General features: G+C 32.8%; 3 protein-coding genes across 5 annotated transcripts; 1 reads left to right on the plus strand and 2 right to left on the minus strand.

Annotated features, from left to right (window-relative positions):
- The first annotated feature begins 530 nt into the window (after window positions 1-530).
- Window positions 531-2,924, plus strand: LOC139892495 (protein neprosin-like). Its single transcript, XM_071875602.1, has 7 exons — window positions 531-632; window positions 811-897; window positions 1,006-1,221; window positions 1,337-1,501; window positions 1,600-1,653; window positions 1,874-2,020; window positions 2,547-2,924. The coding sequence occupies exons 1-7, from the start codon at window positions 555-557 to the stop codon at window positions 2,922-2,924; spliced, it is 1,125 nt and encodes a 374-aa protein (XP_071731703.1). The 5' UTR covers window positions 531-554.
- A 6,538-nt stretch (window positions 2,925-9,462) lies between these two features.
- On the minus strand, window positions 9,463-13,544 carry LOC139892496 (arginine-specific demethylase JMJ20). 3 transcript variants are annotated; one of them, XM_071875604.1, is made up of 9 exons: window positions 13,335-13,544; window positions 11,534-11,704; window positions 11,279-11,441; window positions 11,026-11,143; window positions 10,747-10,816; window positions 10,573-10,653; window positions 10,433-10,489; window positions 10,204-10,315; window positions 9,463-10,012 (listed from the first exon to the last, which is right to left on the minus strand). In XM_071875604.1, the coding sequence occupies exons 1-9, from the start codon at window positions 13,407-13,409 to the stop codon at window positions 9,567-9,569; spliced, it is 1,293 nt and encodes a 430-aa protein (XP_071731705.1). In that variant the 5' UTR covers window positions 13,410-13,544; the 3' UTR covers window positions 9,463-9,566. The 3 variants fall into 3 exon arrangements, with proteins under 3 accessions (XP_071731705.1, XP_071731706.1, XP_071731704.1); XM_071875605.1 differs by having other exon boundaries at window positions 9,463-9,871; window positions 13,318-13,544; XM_071875603.1 differs by having other exon boundaries at window positions 13,318-13,544.
- Window positions 13,545-16,635: 3,091 nt separating this feature from the next.
- LOC139892497 (short-chain dehydrogenase TIC 32 B, chloroplastic-like) lies at window positions 16,636-20,325 on the minus strand. Its single transcript, XM_071875606.1, has 7 exons — window positions 20,106-20,325; window positions 18,742-18,973; window positions 18,551-18,630; window positions 17,809-17,962; window positions 17,644-17,722; window positions 17,447-17,534; window positions 16,636-16,976 (listed from the first exon to the last, which is right to left on the minus strand). The coding sequence occupies exons 1-7, from the start codon at window positions 20,323-20,325 to the stop codon at window positions 16,744-16,746; spliced, it is 1,086 nt and encodes a 361-aa protein (XP_071731707.1). The 3' UTR covers window positions 16,636-16,743.
- Between the last annotated feature and the right edge of the window lie 570 nt (window positions 20,326-20,895).

The following is a 20,895-nucleotide window of genomic DNA, read 5'->3' on the forward strand; positions in this document are numbered from 1 at the left end:
CACAAACAATTATTTAAAGTCAAAACTTAATAAATTGACTTTGAAAAGTACAACAAGACAAATATTTTGGGATGGAGGGAGTAATAAAATATAATATTAGTAAGTATATCTAATATAAAAATATAATTTATATGAGTGGTGGATGTGTTTTGTAGTTATCTGACCATATAAGTCATTAGGAAGTAATGGAAAAATATTTTCAACCATTTTAAAATCTCACTCTCTCTGTCTTTTGAAACTTCACACTGCTTCTGTCTTGTATGCATCTGCATTTTGTGTGTTTTCTTCCTTGTGACAAAAACTTAACATAAAACCAAAACTAGTTTCTTGCTCTTGTTGTTTTCTTGAATAAAATCTCACTTCTGTTGGATATAGACAACTCCAACTACATACAAACACAAATATATTAAAACTAATGTTACCTTAGAATACAAACAAACACCAAGAAAACAAAAATGGCTTCTTCTTCTTCTTCCAAAATCTTATTTACATTTGTTTGTATACTAATGTTTGTACCCGTTGTTGTACCGAAGAATGAAACCATCTTCAAACCAATGCAAAAGTTAAAAAAGCTAAGAAGAATTAGAAATCATCTCAAAAAGATCAACAAACCTTCAATCAAAACCATAAAGGTATTTTTATTATTTTCTTTAATAGGTTCTCTTCATTTTCAACTTTCTTGATGTATTGTAGCAATTATTTCATTATATATATATATATATATATATATATATATATATATATATATATATATATATATATATATATATATATATATATATATATATATATAATATATTTTGGAAGCAGAGTCCTAATGGAGACTTGATAGATTGTGTTCCTTCTCATCTTCAACCTGCATTTGATCATCCTATGCTCAAAGGACAAAAACCATTGGTATATCCGTATATATGTTTTTTAACTATCTACAAAAAAATGCATTGTTAAAATCTCAAATGGGTTGTAATTTCTTGTTTTTATTGATTTAATCTTTTAAAATTTTAGGAAGCACCATTGGAGAGGCCAAAGGGGCACAACTCAAGTGATGATATCATTGAAACTATTCAGTTATGGGCACAATCTAATGAAGTTTGCCCAAAAGGCACTATTCCAATTCGAAGAACTACAGAAAACGATGTTCTACGAGCGAGTTCTTTAAAACGATTTGGAAGAAAGATCGTAAGGGGTGTGAGACATGACACAACGAGCGGTGGTCATGAAGTCAGTACCAACTTTATTAACATTTTTTTACAATGCATATAAATTATAAATGTTACATTTTTCATACAAAAAAAGTTGTATACAAGTCATATTTACATGGTCATTTATATTGTAGCATGCAGTTGCTTTTGTGAATGGAGGTCGATATTATGGAGCTAAGGCGAATATAAACGTATGGACACCTGCTGTTACAGATCCATATGAATTTAGTCTCTCACAATTATGGGTTATATCTGGTTCTTTTGGAAACGATTTAAATACCGTTGAAGCTGGTTGGCAGGTAATTTCAAGCTACTTATTCGGCGACATATAGCACTAATTTCGGCAAGATATAAACAATACCATTCATGATGATAATACTTAATTATGATTATTCAGGTAAGCCCTGAGTTATATGGAGATGGTTACCCTAGATTTTTCACTTACTGGACGGTGAGTATTATCAATTATCAACTTTAATATTTCTTTACCTTTTGATAATATAAAGTGAACAAAGTTGGTGAGTGGTCACTAAAGGTTACAAAATGGGTGGGTCAGGCAGATTGGGTTAACTTTATTGGTCCGTTAGTGATAAAACATAATCCAAATTGACCTATTAGTTAACTTTAGAAGATAATGTTCGAGTAAGCTAATGTTGGTTAATTTGTAACAGACTGATGCATACCAAACAACTGGATGCTACAACTTATTGTGCTCAGGATTTGTTCAAACTAACAATAGGATTGCAATAGGTGCAGCAATATCTCCAAGGTCATCTTACAATAGTAAACAGTTCGATATCGGCATTATGATATGGAAGGTAAATCTTAATAACATGATTCCTAGTTTTACTTTTAAGGATATTACATTATAGTATTATATAGTATATACTTTAAGGCTTCACAATATTTTGTGGGTCATCAATTAGGTGTCTAATTAACCTTTTGCAAAGATACAGTTGCGCATGAACTAAACTTGGAGAACAGTTTTTCTGCTAATAGCACTGATCTTTATGGTAGTATTAAAAATTAAATAGTATTAAATATTAACTTATAAGATAAGATTCTCTCTTTTTTTTTTTTTTTTTTTTTTTTTGCCTTCAAGAAAGTGGTCTCCCATGTGTAGACTTTTTCTCTTTTAAGACATTAGAGAATATTACCAAGTTGATGTCATTTTTTATTTTAAAATATATCCATCATTCAGTAAATGGTTATCAGTTTTGTAACAGTTGCCACTATCTATAAAACTAATTATTTGACCACTAAATAGTTAGAATCATAATATGTTTATTCATACATAAATTATAAAAAAAATAGTACTATAATAAGTTGTTTTTGCTTGTGCAGGACCTGAAACGTGGACACTGGTGGCTGCAATTTGGGTCAGGACTAGTGATAGGCTATTGGCCGTCGTTTTTGTTTAGTCATCTGCAACGACATTCAAGCATGCTACAATTTGGAGGGGAGATAGTGAACACGAGATCAAGGGGATATCACACGTCAACACAAATGGGTAGCGGTCATTTTGCAGACGAAGGTTTCGGAAAAGCTTCATATTTTAGAAACTTAAAGAGTGTTGATTGGGACAATAGCTTGATTCCTCTAACAAATCTACATTTATTGGCTGATCATCCAAATTGTTATGATATTAAAGAAGGGAAAAACAATGTTTGGGGGAATTATATTTATTATGGAGGTCCAGGAAGAAATGTAAGGTGTCAATAAAAGATATATAACTTGTTTTATATAATTTTCTTTATTATTTATATGGTTAATGGTTAATGGTTAATTCTCCCTGCATAGTAAGTAGAGTTACATAAGTTTTAAAAATTGAAAGTTGAAGTTGTTAATCTCCATAAATATCAGTTTCTTACTTTATTAATAATATATGCGAGTTTCTGCATATCTATACTTCTATCTATATCTATACTATTACTATTTACTATTACTATTACTATTTACTATTTACTATATATAATAATAACAAAGACAAAAATAGGTCATTTTAAGGAGTCTAAACTAATTTTAATCATCCATTTAATTAACCATCTTTAATCTTAGACCTTAATTTCTTCCTAATCTTCCTAATGACATCATAATCCTAGATTGATTTGTTTGATTACAAAAATACCCTTCACATTATTTAAACTGATTGACCGGAACCATAAAGCTACACAAAAAACCCTAAATCCTCTCAATTCCACACATAACGACCATCAATATCGAATATCAATTCGTCCTTTATTGGCTTCGCTTATGTTAATGTTTTGAAATCGATCAATTCCTCTTGACGTTCATCGATGATCTATAGTATCATCTTCGTCCATCAATCCTTAATTGATTATTCCCTAAAAATCGACCAATTTCATCGTTAATGACACAGGTATGTGATTTACTCACTTAATTTAACTAATTGCTTGAACGTAGGGTTTATTATTAGCAATTTAACAAAAATCTTAAACTTAGGATTTTGTTTCTATTGATTTTGTTTAATTTTTGTTTGTTTTTTTATACTAATTTCTGTATAAAAGTGAAGAGACTCGATTGCCTTGAATTTTATGGTGAATCCTTTTTGGGTCCTACTCAGCATATCACAATCTAATTTTATCATATACTAGATGAGGAGCATCTCTTAGAGTTATGATTAGTTATAGCATCAATTTACATATGTAGTGGCTTCCATTTGTAGTTATAGCAATCTGTTAAGAATTTAGAAATGACATTTGTATTAATGAAGGGTACACTAGAGTATGAGTCGGATTACTCGCCCTTCTCGGGTAACCCGAACGGAGAAAACTTTTTTATAAAATCTGTTTTGAAGTAGCATTTGAATGTTGCCTTGAGAGTAAACATATTACGGTATATTTTTAACATATTGCGTGTATGCAGGTTTGGAACAAACATCTTGAATCTTCTAATAGAACAATTTTTAAGAATTGCAAGTGTGTGTTGATTTTAATATTGAATAGTTTATTGCTTAATGTAGTTTCAGAAAGGTGTGGGAATGAAATTTGTGGTACGATTATGTAGACTAAAATGTTGTTGGTGAGATTACTTAGACTAGATTGTTTGTTAATATTCTCTTAGAAAAATATGTGTATGTATGGAATTTGTGGTGTGCGTATGGGTTCATTTGTGAAAGTTAATTCTAATTTAGGATTTTATTTGAGTCGGGTTGATCCGAAATGGTTCTACTCCAATTTAGGGTTTATTCACTAACTTTGATTAATGATGCATAAGATAGTGGTTATTTGCATGTTTGTAATTTGACAAAAAGCTGCTTGAAATATGAAATTTGGGTGTCAAATCGGGTGTAGCAGCAGCTATCGTTGTTACTGTTTCTGTTTGCTGCACCACAGCTGCCACGCGGCTAGTGCTGCTGGCGGTGGTGGCTGCTACTGCTGCTGGCGCGCGATGGCTGTTAGCGGCTCTCAGTGGTTGCTGCTGGCTGCTGTTGCTGTTGTTTGTGTTGCTGCCGCTGCTACTTTCTGTTTCTGTTTTGCAGGTGCGCGCAGCCACCTGCTGCTGTGTATTGTTTCTGTTTTCCGGCAACTGCTGCTGCCGGCGTGCAGCTGCTCGCTGCCGGTCAGTGGTGGTTGCCGCCGGTTGGCGGTGGTTGCCGGTTTGCGGTGCGTGTGTCGGTTTATTTGTTTGTTTGGACCACGACCCATTTGTGTAAGTTTATTGGTTTGTATCGCCCATTTGAACTTTGACCCGTTTGAATGACATATATGTGTGTGTGTGTGTGTGTGTGTGTGTGTGTGTATATATATATATATATATATATATATATATATATATATATATATATATATATATATATATATATATATATATGTATGCATATATATTTTGTTTACCCATTTAACTCGCTACCCGTTTGTATTAATTATGTTTGATTAGGTTTTATCATTTTTAGACCATGACCCGTTCGTATTAATTATGTTTAATTATTTGTTTAGTACAACTATAAACATTTTTTATACGTGTTTAGATATTGAAAATAAATGACACTTCTTAACTTTTTTTTGTTCTTGCAAAGTCAAAATAATTATGGTTTGTTGGCAACAGAAAACTAAGTACAGTGTTACTATCCAACTTCTTGCATTCTGATGGTTACAAGTTTTGGTGCTAATTGCTGATGATTTAATCTTGCAGGCTTGTGATCATGTGAATTTAATTAAAGATTTGATTTGTTTGTGCAAACACAAAAGTATATCAACAAAACCGTCCAAAAGTATAAGAGTGGGGTTGAAAGTGGAATTGGAGGTTAACCCACATCTATATATATGCAGCTTACAATGCAAGGAATAGGAAAGCATGTGGTCTTATCAGCTAATTAAATTCAAGTACATTTTAGAACGATGCGAGTGGATTATATGCAATGTGTCTGGCAATGATATGAAGGAACAATATGTTTATTGTAAGTTCATCATATCACTTGTCGTTATAAATTATTACATCTATAAAAGCTTGATTTATACTTAACTGATTTTTCTTAGGTTCAGTAGCTTGCAAATTTTAATGTTTGTGTTGTCTGAAATTTATTTGGGTATAAGTTGACACCTGTGATCACTGACCCAAATCATTGTTTGGGTATTAAATGGATTGGAACCTAAAGATGGCTATTTCAACCGAGTTAAATGTGATGTTATAAACTTTGAAGCTATTTATATCAATTGAGATTTTCGAACATTGTGTTAGATGCAATTTAGTTGTATACGGTATAATCATCAGTTGAATAGACGCATCGTTGCTCCATTTGATGTTCAGAGTTATGGAATTATACATATTTCTTATGAGGATCTCATTGAAATGAAATATGCCAAAAATGATCCAATTGGTAGAAGTTAATCTTTTCAAAGGAGCAATAATAATCTTTATAACTTTATTTTTAAATTTGTCTATTTATGTACTATGCAGATGGTATTGGAATGCTTACAACAACAAGAGGTTTAGAAGTGTTTAGGCAGGTAACGGCCTAACGGGTCACAACAGGGTTGGGTCGAAACAGGAAACTATATTAACCCGGGTCAAAACATCAACTTCCTTTTTAGGACATGTTTGTTACTAATCTCTGCGTAAGTATTACACTATTTATTATTGGTTACATTTTTTTGTGTTGGTTATTTTAGATATGAATTATATGTTCCAACAGCGTATCTGATGTTGTTATTACTAATCTTTGCATAAGTATTACATTATTATTCATAAATATTGAAGATATTAAAGAACCATCTAGAGCATCTTACAACACATGCAACACCTCATACAGGGTAAAAAGTCTCTTACATCGGTCTCTGCCTATTGTAGTAAAAGGTACAAGGTTGCTAAAGAAGCTTCTGTTTAGACGTTGTAAGAACATGAACATGAAAAAAATGTTATGTTTCATCATTGTAAGTGTATAATACAAGTAATAAGTACCAGTATTAACGCATGCGGATACTACATTTTTATTTCTTCATTGAGTATTGTGGTCTACGATTAAAGCTTCCTTCTTCAGATATGTTGTGGCAATCCGATTGGATTTTAAGTGTATGCATTTTAACTTTTATTAGGGTACATATCAAAAATGTGATTTTAATTATACTTACCTTAGACTTTAGTCAATTTGATACTATATTTATGGGTGCAAGTTGTTTTGGTGTACAATGGGTGGGTCTACTAATAGGTGATTTGTGATACACTGAAACAAATAAGATTGTCTCACTTGAATCTGGAAGAGTATTTTTCAGCCGTTGAATCAAACTTGATACATATCGTTTTCTATACCAATACCCACTGAATCAGGTAATTTTATATATACTTGCCTCATAGGTAGGTCACTCTGATACGGAGTAATATTTAAAAATATGTTGGTTGTTTAAGGGGTTTGTCAACTTACATTTTGTGGTAAGGGTTGGATAGACTCACTATCGATGCATTTTGTTATTTTTTAGGTGAACCCCAAGTGAGCAACCAGTTTTTTGGATGCAGTTTTTTACATTAACGAATACGTACATTGATGATCAAGTTCTTTGATTTTGAAATTCGGATCGCACCTTTCGTTTACTAATATTGAATCATCCATTATTACACCATTAATTCTAATATTTGTTTTGATTTTGTCAACAACTATACAACCTCATTATATGATTTCGCCCGTTAACTCGCAACCAAACAAATATTATAATATTAGTTTATGGAGTTTCAAATTTAATCTAGATTAGTCTCATAAATAAGCCCCGCGAATTCGCGGGCATTAATCTAGTAAGGTATAATAATAGAATGATTAATATGTTATGGTTTGTTATTATGTCCCTTTTGATTTTCAGCTACTTTCCCTGTAGTTGTCAGCTCATTTTTGACATATGTGATCGGATTTTATAACTTTAACTTTGAATATTGTTGTTTGTGGTATATAATATTTGATTTGATTCGATGAAATTTAGTTGGCTTCTTAAATATGAAGTCAATGGCTTGGATATCTACTTCTACTATTTCTCTGCAATTAGTTGGTATTGAACGGAACCTTCAATTCATCAATGTAGTCTGATATTGGTTACCAAACACTCTTCTATCTAGGGGTGTTCATCGGTTCGGTTTTCGGTTTGTTCGGTTTATTCGGTTCGGTGTATTCGGTTTTGAATTTTTTTGGGCAAAACCGAAAACCGAATTCAAAGTTAAAACCGAACCGAACCGAAAACCGAATTCGAATTCGGATTCGGTTTGGTTTTCGGTTAAAACCGAATATTATGAAAAAACTGAGAACGATAGTAGTTTAATTGTGGTGTTACTAATGTCTTAGTTATTTATATCTTAAAACAATGATGTACTATTAAATTATCAATAATTTGATGATTTATTAATATTTAAAGCTTAAATATGACGTTTACTGCTTCTGTTATTAAGAAGAAGAACATTATAATTTGAATAACATAATTATAATGTGAGCAACCAAATCGTCGTATGGGTGTGAACATAATTTATTGATTGGATTCCAAATTATAATGACATTAAAACATAAATATACAAATTAAATATTTAAAAATTTTGAATTCGGTTTTGAATTCGGTTTTCGGTTAAACCGAATTCAGAATTTTCAAAATCGAAAACCGAACCAAAAACCGAATTCAAATTTTTCGGTTTGACTCGATCCGAAAACCGTTTTTCAAATTCGGTTTGGTTTTTTTCCGGTTTGGTTTCGGTTTGGTTTTCGGATTCCACGGTTTCAAACCAAATACTGAGCACCCCTACTTCTATCACCATCATAATCTTTATTCATTTCTTGAGGCTTAACTAACTGTGGACTTGCACGCCTATGATCATAGGTAAAAATTGAAGTGGCACGTATTATGCAAAGTACACAACATAAAAGTTAAACTAGTCAATAAATCATCCTTGATTGAAGGAGGATTCAAATAATAGCAAACTTTCGTAGAATGTGTAGTCAATCTCGTATAGTTTGAAAGTTTACACATGTGAGAATAGATATATGATTGTTAACAACCAGATTTATTTATGACAAAGTAGGGTATTATAGCAAATAAAAGTATTCATAAGCTTAATGCGTGAAAACAATAAGAAATTGACTCAAAGAGTACTAAAAAAGGTGCTAACTCTTTTTTTTTTTTTTTTTGGCGAAAATAATATATAACGAACCATTTTCTCAGAAAAAGAAAAGAGCAACTCAGGATAACAAAATAACCACCGACACCCTAACCAAACTACACCTAAGCCGAGACGCTAACTACCAAAACTCCAAAACGAAAGCAACAAGATACAAGAAAGACATACAAACAAAAGAAACTAACAAATTATCAACATCAACATCCTCATATTTCATTGATTTTGACATGCTTCGATATACTCTTCAGACTTTCTAAGGCTATGCAAGCCTAATTGTAAAAGTGATGAATCCTATATACATATACAATTATAATTATAATTATAATTATAGTTATTATAATAATTATATAAATTACAATTAAAATATACTCATTTAACACTTGCAAAAACTTTGGATTACTTTGAACAAAAACTTGGGATTACTTTGAACACAGTCAACCCTGTATAGTTTTAAGTTAGATAAGACAAATATACTTGCAAACCCAACCCACCTTGACTCTTGAGCATTTAAGAAATAATGAGCCAGGGGAACAATTCCAAAATCTTGTTTTGTCTTTATTATTAAATGCAACACAAATTCAAAATCATATCACATTTTTAACAAGTCAACGGTAGCATCAACTGTATCTAACTCCCCAATGGGTTTCATGTGTTATTTGGGTAGTCACAGCTTACTTAACAAACCACAAATATGAACTCATAAACAAAAACTAATTAGGTGCATAAATAATCACATCTTGCTAACATATCGATGAAAAGTTATACAAATGAACGTTTTAGAATGAGCAAGGTGTCATCTATAAGACTTACCAGATTTTCAGGATTACAGATCACAGAGCTGAATAATTTAAAAAGGCCTGTGTCCACCAACTCGTCCATTAAATCTTTCTTTGTTTCAAGAATAGGTTCATGTTGATCGTGTATGGAAGCATATGTTCTTTCCAGTTGGGAACATAGTTTCAAGAAAGTGGGTTCCTCCAAAATACTTTTGAAATCGAGCGAGATGTTATGATTTTCAGACAAACACGTGAGTTTCATCTTTATAGCAATGTCTTTTGCAGACTCTAGGTTGAAGATTAAATTATTAGCTTTAGATAACGAACGGTATTTGCCAATCGCGCTGCTGTTAATAAGATGACAAAGCTGGACGATATTGGCAAAGGAAAAGCGAACAATGAAGTTGAAGAAGTCGTAGAAATTCATGCCTACATGAAGAAAAAAAATTTGTAAACATTTTAAAGATCTCATTAAGTATTTATTTTATGGGATATATATTTTTTGTGTGCAAGTGTGTGTGTGTTTCAACTATATTTTTCATAATTATATTTAGTTAACAATAAAATCCATTTTAAACAATACTTTGTAACTAATGCATTGCTTATGCTTCACAACATACCAGTATTAGCTGCGAGATTCCGCTGACATAAACCTTCATAATCATCACATATATCTTTAATATCTTCAATGTACTCTGCAGCTTCCTTGTAATCTCTATAAAGAAGATCCCACTACACACACACAAAAATAAATAAAAAATAAAATAAAATAAAAAATCATAACTTCAGTTATAGAACAATATATTTCATATAAGCTATAAATTCTTTGATTTAACTGGAAGTACTCACCACCCATGAGAGGTTATAGGCATTAAACCAGTTGTGATTTATTGATATTGTGTCTTCCTGTAACAAATAGATTTATCATGTATCAAGTAGCACAAACAACCTTTAACACATTCTGTAAACTTTTGTTAAGTGTCATATACCAGATTGTGAACTTGATGATACCATCCGCTAGGAACAAATATTAATTCGTTTTCATCTTGTGTGCATTCCAACCATAAAGTCTGCACAAAACACGTGCGAGTAACAATTTAACAGATATAAAAGTTATAGTTTTTAAGTTAAATGTTATCTAGTGATCTACAAAGGAAATTTACCTTCTTAAAATTGGGATATATTTTTTCGCTGACTTCTTCGAATATGTCATATACAGATCTTTTCATGTTTCTGGAAGTACAAAAAGTGATCAGGTACAACATCATGAAATAATAGATATCTTTATTGTACCTAAAAGGGTCTTAATAACCTTGTACATAATGCACTTTATGTTCTACCTATTAGTAATGTGTGCTTACTACTTACACATAATATTATACGTTGTAAATGTTATATCTTACAATACATGTTATATAAACGTAAAGAAAATCACAATATACCTATCGAAGGCAAGGTGACGTTGTTCTGGAGATAGAAAATACCATTTCTTCTTGCCACACACATTGGCTGACCAACTATAAGACCTAAAAACATCAGCATGGAAAGGTGTCCATGTTCCTAAATGCAAAAGATTTAAAAAAAATAACAGTAAGAAATTGGTCGATGGTGGCAATAAGTATAACATCAACACGTCCCCTAAAAAATAAAATATAAAGACAAGACTCTGTCTTGCAGGATAAAAAAAGGACTAACCTTTCGCACCCATGTAAACAAAACGGTAGTCAGAACAGATTACGTCGTCTACGTTTTGATATGCATCAGGGTTTTCATGCATGTGATAGTGGTCAAGATACAAATTTAGCCAATCATCACGAAAAAACTGAGGAGTTTCATATGCTGTATACTCTTGATACTCCTGGAATCTTCATAATATAAGATAATAATATACAACAGATAAAATGCCAGGTCATACTTTGGGTAATCCTAACTGAACTAACTCGAATGTACCTTTACAAAATGCCAGTCTTTCAAGTAAAGCAGGGCTTTTCCGTTCAATTTGTTAGTTGGGTGATTCCCCTGTTCAATTGAAGAAATATTAAGCCAGCGATTGATAAACTCTGCCACTGACATCTCGAACCTCTTCTGCTCTGTAAATTCTCTGCTACCACAGTCAGCAACCTACGTGTTATGAAATATCAAAAGTCAAAGTCAACACATTGTAAGACAACAACAACAACAACAACAATACCCAATCCCGCGCCTGCGAGGTATGGGGGAGGTAAGATGTAGACAATCCTTCCTCTACCCTAGAATAGAAGAGAAGTCGTTTCTTTAACCACGAGTCGAGAAAAGATTCTCCACCCACAGGAAAGGAAATTCATCCCCCTCTCTACTTCAGGGTAGAGAGATTGCTTCCGCGGGGACCTCCGGCCAGGAAAAAATAAAAAATAAAAAAATAAAATAAAATAAAAAGAAATGAGATAAAAAGGAAAGAAATAAATACATAAAAAATAAAAGATAGACGCCATGAAAATGGTAGAATCAAATTTTCATGGGTTTTAAAGTCTGCCTGGAAATCAATTTAGGCTCTAAGCGGCAGTCAAGGCGCCACTAAATCGACGCTTGTCGTTGCCTCAATAAATAGAGCCAAAGGACCTTGTGGACAGCAACTCGAAGGGCATGCCAGGTGGAAGTTGTTGCGCAAGCAAAGAGCCAACCACCCATCAACACATTGTAAGACTTTAACATATTTTCCACGATATATTCTGTACAGACATGTATAAATTGGTGTGTCTCTTCATTAAAGTTTCACATACAGGTATACAATGTGAATTGTGAAGGACCAAGTTCGTTAGTATTCAAGAAAGGAAATCTAAATTAAAACTTGATGCATATTCACAAAAGCAACCCTTTGTTGCAATCAGTTCAATTTACAGATTTTATATCTGATGACGACTCATTTTAGTGAGGATGTAATACGGTATCCAACCAAAACTAACCACTGAGGCATTGCCTGAGTGGTACAACTCCTGTGTTGATTCCAGGCCCACATCCTTGAAATAATAGGCGAGGGTTCGAATCCTGGGAGGGGGTTTTTCTCAAGGATTCTGTTGGGGTGATACGTTGCATGCCTTGAGCATCTCAATTTAATCCAAAGCACACCGGGTACCCAATGTGGCGATGGTGTGTGAAGAGTTTCCTCCTAACGCGTGTGTGGGTGACAAATGAGACCATTCAATGTCGATATCCCCGTTCAAATAAAAAATCCAACCAAAACTAATTCTTTCAAGTTACAGTTACTTGATAACCTAAACATGAACACTCAAAAGTAGACTTAAACTCGATATCAAAACACATTCGATATGTCATTAGTTACGTACACATTTGAGCTTGAATCTTAGATTATCACAAATTACATAACATTTTGTTTTTCAAATCAGTCCTTGTACTACATAGAAAATACCTAAGTTATCTACTTTTATATCTTGCGTCGAATCATAAATTGATGGGCGCGGCATAAATTAAACAAAGATTTAGCCATTTCTAGTTATAAACCATCTCATAATAACTTATAAAAATAGTATATAGCCAGTACCTATAGGAACTGAGGAAATTAATTTTTATCCATATAATCATCAGATACAAATGCAAACTTAATATATCTCACACACAGTTACAGAGTCTAATTTCTATATCTAGGGTAAAACAATGAGCTACACTTAATCACAAACACATTTAAATAAACATTAAACACGTGCAATTTTTTTAAAATTTTAGAGAAATTAGGGCACCTGAACTTTGGAATTACCGAAATTGGAAGAGATGAAGTGAAAATTAGGGTTTCCATCCTCCAAAACCCAATCTTTACAAGCTTTCCAATCATCCATGAGTCCAATTATTACAACAGGTTCGTTCTTCGATAAATATTTCTTTACAAAATCACTGTAACTCAAATCATTTCCGTTGACTTTGTCCACGCTCCCGGTAATGTTTAAACACATTGTTTTTCCGATTAGTTTTCTTTCTCTCCGGCAAACAGAGCTCCTAAACACCCGGCGAATATGAAAGAAAAAGATGGATTGGGCTGGAAATATAGATTGGGCTTTATTGTTGGGCCTGTTACTACTATCTGACATGAGTCAACAGTTATCACCCTATTCAATACATATTCACCGATCCAGTTAGATTATTTGTAACGGTGAGTGGTGTTACTTGTGTTGTCATTTGTCTTTTTGCACTTTTTTAATGAGTATGGCATGTTACCTTTTTCGTGGTGTAGTGGTAGTGTTTCTTTTTTGTGTTGGTTAGAAGTATTTTGATAATGTGTAAAAATATAATTGGGTTAAGTATTAAAAATGGATAAAAATAATATTTTTAAATTAATAAAAAAATAAAAAAACAAGTAACATGGTGTTTCTTAACCCGTTATTTTCTCCCAAACGTCAAAGAGACACCACAAAGAGCAGCCCCATTACTGCATATTTTGACGTTTCTTAGTCCACATGGGCAAGTAACTTGCGTTATTTAAGCCCGTTACAATCAGTACTGTGTAACACAAACTTATCATTCAAATTATATTTGATCCATTGCCCTCATTTTTTAGTTGGAATATAAGAAAATAATACGGAGTAACTAAGTTATCTATTTTTCGAACGATCAATAAAATTTGCCAAAAGAAACTTACAACTTTACCCTCATACATCGCAAATGCAAATTTGAGATTTGCGAGACGACTTGCTAACTTTTAATTGCTACCTGAAAATGAGGATAATTCATCAAATTTGAATGAAATGTCTCACTAACTTTATAAGTGCCATGATTTTACTTTTTTTTTTTCTTTAATAAATGATAAATGATGGAGTAAATAAAATTGAGACAGTGGATAATCTAGTCCAACAAACGAGCTTTGAACTTTGATAATCCAATGACTCATTATACACCAAGCCTCAAGTATGGGCTTCAAGTTAATATACGAAAATGCCCACTTTTCACGCGTCATGCTTGTAACTTAGTGCGTGATACATGTTAGCGAGATAATGATCGAGACAACCATTTTTCATCGCGAACACGTACCACGCATGGTACTTGGTGCGTGGTGACCGTATCTTTTGACTTGTAGCTCCGATTTAGTTAACGTGTATTTTTCGAGGTCTATCCGTTGGCAAACGACGAAAGCGGTTTATCCCAAAAAATTTCGAAATTCAGCCTCAAAGACCTCGACATTTTCATTGATTTTGACTTTTTACATACTTTGACCACTCATAACTTGCTATAGAACATTCTAATTTGTGATCCGTTAAATTTGTCACCAATATTGACTAAACGTACATGAAACCCATCAATCAACTTGAATAAACGTCACATTTCGCAAATCGGGCATTAAGGTTAATTAAAAAAAATCACAATATTATATCAAGTCTAATTTCGAAAATACTTTTGTCACTTCAGAAGCATTCCAACGGATAGTTCTTGAAAAAGAATAAAAAAAAATGGTGACTAAATCGGAGCTATGAGTCAAAAGATATGATCATTCAAAGTTCTTGTCCAACAAGTTCTAACCCCCAAGCACCATGCACCGTGCATGGTGCTTGGGGCGTGGTGCATGTTCGCGATACAAAATGACTGTCTTGGTCATTATCTTGCTAACACGCATCACGCACCAACTTACAAGCATGATGCATGGTGTGTAATGCGTGTTCATGGGGCATCTTTACAGTTATGATATTTCTAGAGTATATTGTTAAACACTTTTGGAAATGGATACCAATTTCCCTTAAATTATACCTGCATTTCTTAGTAATTTTTGGTTGATTCCTATTGAAATTTACATGGCAGAGAAATAAGGATCATTAATGTTGTGTATGTATGTTAAGATCATTATTGCTTACTATGTTAGTGCATGACGTAAGTGCCCAGTTTATTATCGTGTATTCGCGAGTATGATAGACATTGTAAGTACTTAAACAATTGGTTGGTGGTTCATTACGTTTTCTATTTGTTCATAATCAATTGTATGCGTTTATTGTTTATCTACTTACTGTCTATGTAACCGTACGGATGCAGAATGCATTCGGATATAGGTTCAACCGCACGGTTGCAAACTGCAACCGCACGGTTACACGTGCAGACCCTATTTAATGTTGATTTCAGGTTCATTTTGGGGTTACGAACCCTTACACAACTGTAGCCATGTTTTTGTTTCTCTGCAGGTCTAGCACTCTTCTAAGTCGATCTGTAACATTTACAAGTCAAGTTTATTCAATAGATCACAAGTTATTTAAGTTGTTTTTGATATAAAATTCAATATCGAGTTATTCCGCATTCGATATTGGTGATTTTGGTCGATTAATACTGTTTAATCGTTCTACACACTAAATAATATTGGTTATTGTAGGACACTAATCCATAGCTAGATCATGAAGAACACTTAAGAAATTGATTTATTAATAAAATGATATAATTTAGTGCAAAGGTTGTTACAAAAGTTGAGAGAGTTTCCACAAGCAAATGAACCTTACAAGATGTATTTATAGCCCTTCTAAATATACCTCAACATATCAAACTATGGCACATTGAGCTAACGCAACTTTGACTTTCATTGACCCGTGAGTTAGACTCAACAGTACTTATCATTATGTTGTTGAATGTGTAGGTGAAGCGAATGGACAAACGGGCGATTTGGGAAATAAACCTGCTTGAATAGATTGAGCCGATCGAGTCATTTGGCAACCAATACGCAAATTTGATTAGATAAATAACGGGTTACTTGAGTCGTGTCCGAAATAAAAGGTCCCAGTGTTAATTGGGTTCATGATCCCATATCAGTGGGAGAGTAAATCCAAATGGTGGTTATAACTTGAGTGTCCCCTCCTCTCTAAGTCGATTTTTGGAAGTGAGTTCTACACTTGGGTGATTAACTTGTGCGGCTAACGATAACTCGGATTCCCATTCTTTCCTTCTTGCGTGGAATCCCGGGGTTAGTTCGTATCTCTCTCAAATCTAATGGTGAGTTGGGAAAGATCATAACACCGAACCCGAATTGCGACACCTACATGGAACTGCCTGTGATACTTTTATCTTTACTTTTTGCAAAAAAATGCCGTGTTGAGAAACAACATGAACATTTACATACATTTATGATTTATACCTACACATATACAATAAGCTTGACTATATATAACTGTATTGAGTTATATGTGAAATAATATAAGAACTTTTCATGATCTTGGTTGGACTCGTAATCGTTTATGGATTAGTGCTCGAGTTTGTTTCCATAACTTGTGTGCTTCTGAATCATCATTTGCAAGGGAAGAACAACGGCTCTCATTGCAGTCTGAAAAGTATCTCCCTGTTACCCCTTCTGTTTTCGAGCTTAGAGCCACATAACATGTGGTCGATGCACCCTGTGATGTCGATTTTAACAACTTGGAAGCAATGAAGAACATAGAATCTGAAGACAAAAAAAGAAAAACCTTAGTTTAGTAGATTTATATTTACTCCATATTTGTCAAGTAAAACTTAACAACTAAGTGTGCATGAACGGCATATTATTCACTAATGTAACATGATTTTGTGCCATTTAACTGTTGGAACAGTGATATACAGGCCTATATTTTGTAGTTACAAACATAAAACCGGGAATCAGGCGTTCCCCACTTTGTTACGGCGTTCCTCCACGTCTCGCAACAAATAACAAGTAATTCCTTTTTTTTCTTACTGGTTAAAAAATATATTTGTGAGCCCATTTTAACTTCAGAATACTCATGCCACTTTTCAGCTACAATGTTCTTTGAGAAGACTGACCTGAACACTGAACTGGAACCCTCACCAGTCACCACTCATCGTGCTATTAGGTCTATATATTAGGTGTATCAATCATTATCGCTAACTGTTTATACATATTTATATATGAAAGCATACCTGTGACAATGCCTTTATGATCTCTGATGATTCCGGTTTTCACAATCCCTGGATGCACGGTGTTAATAGTTACATTCGCGTTAATTTCCTGTTTAACAGTACCAACAATCAAAGTTAGAACTACATTAACTTTATAACTTAACATATTGAAAAATACAAACCTTGTATATCTTATTTAAGAACATGAACATGCATACCTTCATCTGTTTTGCTAGTTCATTCGCATGCATTATGTTGGCCAACTTCGATTGTGCATATGCTTGCGTTGCATTATAACTATAGTGCGACGAACATACAAACATTAGCTAGTGTGCGCGCATCTACGAGTATTTATAAATTTAGATTAGGCCAAGTGTACTTACTGTTTTGGTTGCAGCATTTGATTAAATCTGAAATGATCTTTTTTTACCCAACTGTGAATTACAGAAGAAACATTCACTATTCTTCCTTGAACTCCTGTTTGTCTTGCTGTTTCTATCATTTTTTCTAACAGTAGTTCTGTTAATAAAAAATGTCCTGCACATAATCAAACAATTAATTTATTATTATAAATTCCAATTCAAAAAATAATTAACAATAATAATCTCAGACGCTTAATTTTTATACTCCATAAAAGACTTTTTCTGGATATTCTTTTTTTACAAAAATGGTGGTACATGCACCAGTATAAGTGCATCAACTATTCATTGTGCATATTGACACGACATTAGTTGACCTTAGTTTCTTACCTCTATTTTTCCCAAATTACTTTTTGCTTTTTCAAAATTTAAATTATTAAAAGGTCGATATGCACGCTAACTACAATATAATCTATTGATTTACATGTATGAACCAACCAAATCAAATGTGAACAATAACTAAATAGGTTTGTTGATGAGTATTTTTTACTCAAATTTACGCGACATAACTAATTCACTTTAAACAGTTTATCTAGTTTTTTAAATTCCCATCGATATTCACACGTCATTTAATCCGTTAAGATGTAAATGTACATTGTTACAACTTCACATCGATATGATAAAATGTAAAAATGAAATTTTATACAAGAATTTCAATATATATAGAAGCATTCAAGATTTGTATGAAGGGTACAAAATCACTCACCTAAGTAATTTGTAGCAAAAGTCATCTCAAATTTATCCTCTGAGAACTCCAACTTTTGAGAAAATTTCCCTGCATTATTTCTAATAAAAGAAAAAGAATTACTTCACCATTAGTAACATATATACTCAAATGTTAATAGTAAAATAAACATGAATTTATAATCCATAACCATAAACATGGTTAAACCTTACATGAGAATATTAAGAGGTATGTTTAGTGACAAAAACTCTGAACAAAATTTCCTGATAGAAGCAAATGAACTTAGATCAATCTCCAAAACTATGATCACGGCTTTTGGATGCTTCTTTTGTATATTTTCTTTCACTTGAGCCGCCTTTTTAAGATCTCTCGCCGGAATCACAACCCTCACCCCTCTCTTTGCTAACACTCGTGCCGTTTCTTCCCCAATCCCCGACGTAGCCCCTTTAAAAATGAAACAAGAATCATTACATTTTTATTAATCAATACAAATTACTATAAATATAAAAATAAATAATTAACCTAAGGTGGTAAGTGGAACAGCAATTAAAACAACATCAGCTAACTATTAGGTAAATAAAATTTATCCAAATGAGGTAACATGATACAGTAAATATGTCAAATTTGTTACCTCTTGAATGTGACTGTCAAATTTTGAAAGAGTAAACAATTTAAAAAAAAAAAAAAAAACATGATTGTGATTGTGTCATTGGGATTGTCTGGAGAGCAGTGATATTGTTAAACCAATGAGAGAGAAGGTATTCATGAAAGACAAAACAATTTCTTCCTCAACATGAAAAAGGGTCCCACTTCATTACTATGTCTTCTTTATTTTCTTCATTTCAATATCCTAGTCATTTTTAAATGGATTAAATTAATGGCTAAGAAAGGTACTGTATAAGTTAAACTCAATTAGTTTCACAATGTATAGCATAAAATACATTAATTAAACTCACTAATTTCCAATTATCAGTTATGATTTACATTATTTATGCAAACAATTATGTCCTTAGAGCATAAGTTAGAATATATAAGACTTTCTAAATTGATTTCATGAATCATATCGGATCATATCTTTTAAAGCACTAGAACTGAAATCTGTTCTAAACCAACTTGAAGAATCACACTGTGAACCACATCGACATTCACACTAATGGTGGAGTAAACGTGTAGTTCAATTCCACGATGAATTCTTGTAACAATTCTTGATCATACAGTACCATTAGTTGAAGTTATCAAATTTATATGTATGGATTGTAGCAACCTTAGTATGTCATTACCATAATATGTATCATGCATATATTCTTATGAGACATTGAGTATCCAATCCGATTAAAGTCGGAGTAGGAATAGGTAGTAGGTATACAGTCATACCCCTATTCGAAGGTAAAGAGACTGCTTTCGGTGGACCTCCGGCAGGAATCAACCAATACTAACTTATTAAAAAGAAACGAAATTTTGTAATCCAAGTATCATGTTATTTTTGAATTTTGTTACTATAAACCAAGTTGCAAAACAAAAGTTTTACCAATTAAATACATATTTGACAAAAGTAACTCAGAAAGAAAAAAAATACCAGTGACAATGGCAGTGAGATTAGGAGGAAGTGAAGAACAATCTTGTGTAACTTGATCAGCAGTAGACTTTGATCCATATCCGCTTTGGCCTGCAATACCAGCTAAGTATCTCATGGTTCCCTTCATGTTTGGTTTACACCTTATCACAAACCACCACACAAAAGCTATGACAACAAATATATAATAAGTACAAATATATATGGGGATGAGTTTCAACATTGATCTACTACTCCATGGTCCACCACAAGCTGCAGTGGTCTTTCACTAGGATGTTAGTTTTGTGTCTAAGTTATTAGAGGGGAAATAAGGAATTGACTTCAAATATTTGACTTTTGTGTGAGTTATTTAAAATTGAAGCAAGTGATTAATAGGGCAAAAGTATAATTAATAATGTTGGTAATCCTTTTACATGGTAATTATTGGAGTTTTTTACACTCATTATCAATATCTGGTCTCCCATCTTCTATTTTTTATATATATATATATATATATATATATATATACACACACATACACTTGTCTTATAAAATGTAAATGTATGACCATTTGTTACGTGGCGTTTTAGGTTTGAGCGTCACAAGTCACAACACGTTCCACCAAGATAAAACGTGTTGTATATATTCTCATCAAGGCGTTCTCGATGTGTAGGTGTGGCTGTGCAAGAATGAGAACGAGAACGAGAACGAGAACAAATGATATGCGTTAGACACACCTAATCTTATTATAATAAAATTACGAATTCGTTCACAGGAAGCAGCGTTTAAGATTTTAAGACTAATAATTATTCTG

Source organism: Rutidosis leptorrhynchoides, chromosome 2 (assembly GCF_046630445.1).
Source record: "Rutidosis leptorrhynchoides isolate AG116_Rl617_1_P2 chromosome 2, CSIRO_AGI_Rlap_v1, whole genome shotgun sequence".
NCBI lineage: Eukaryota > Viridiplantae > Streptophyta > Magnoliopsida > Asterales > Asteraceae > Rutidosis > Rutidosis leptorrhynchoides.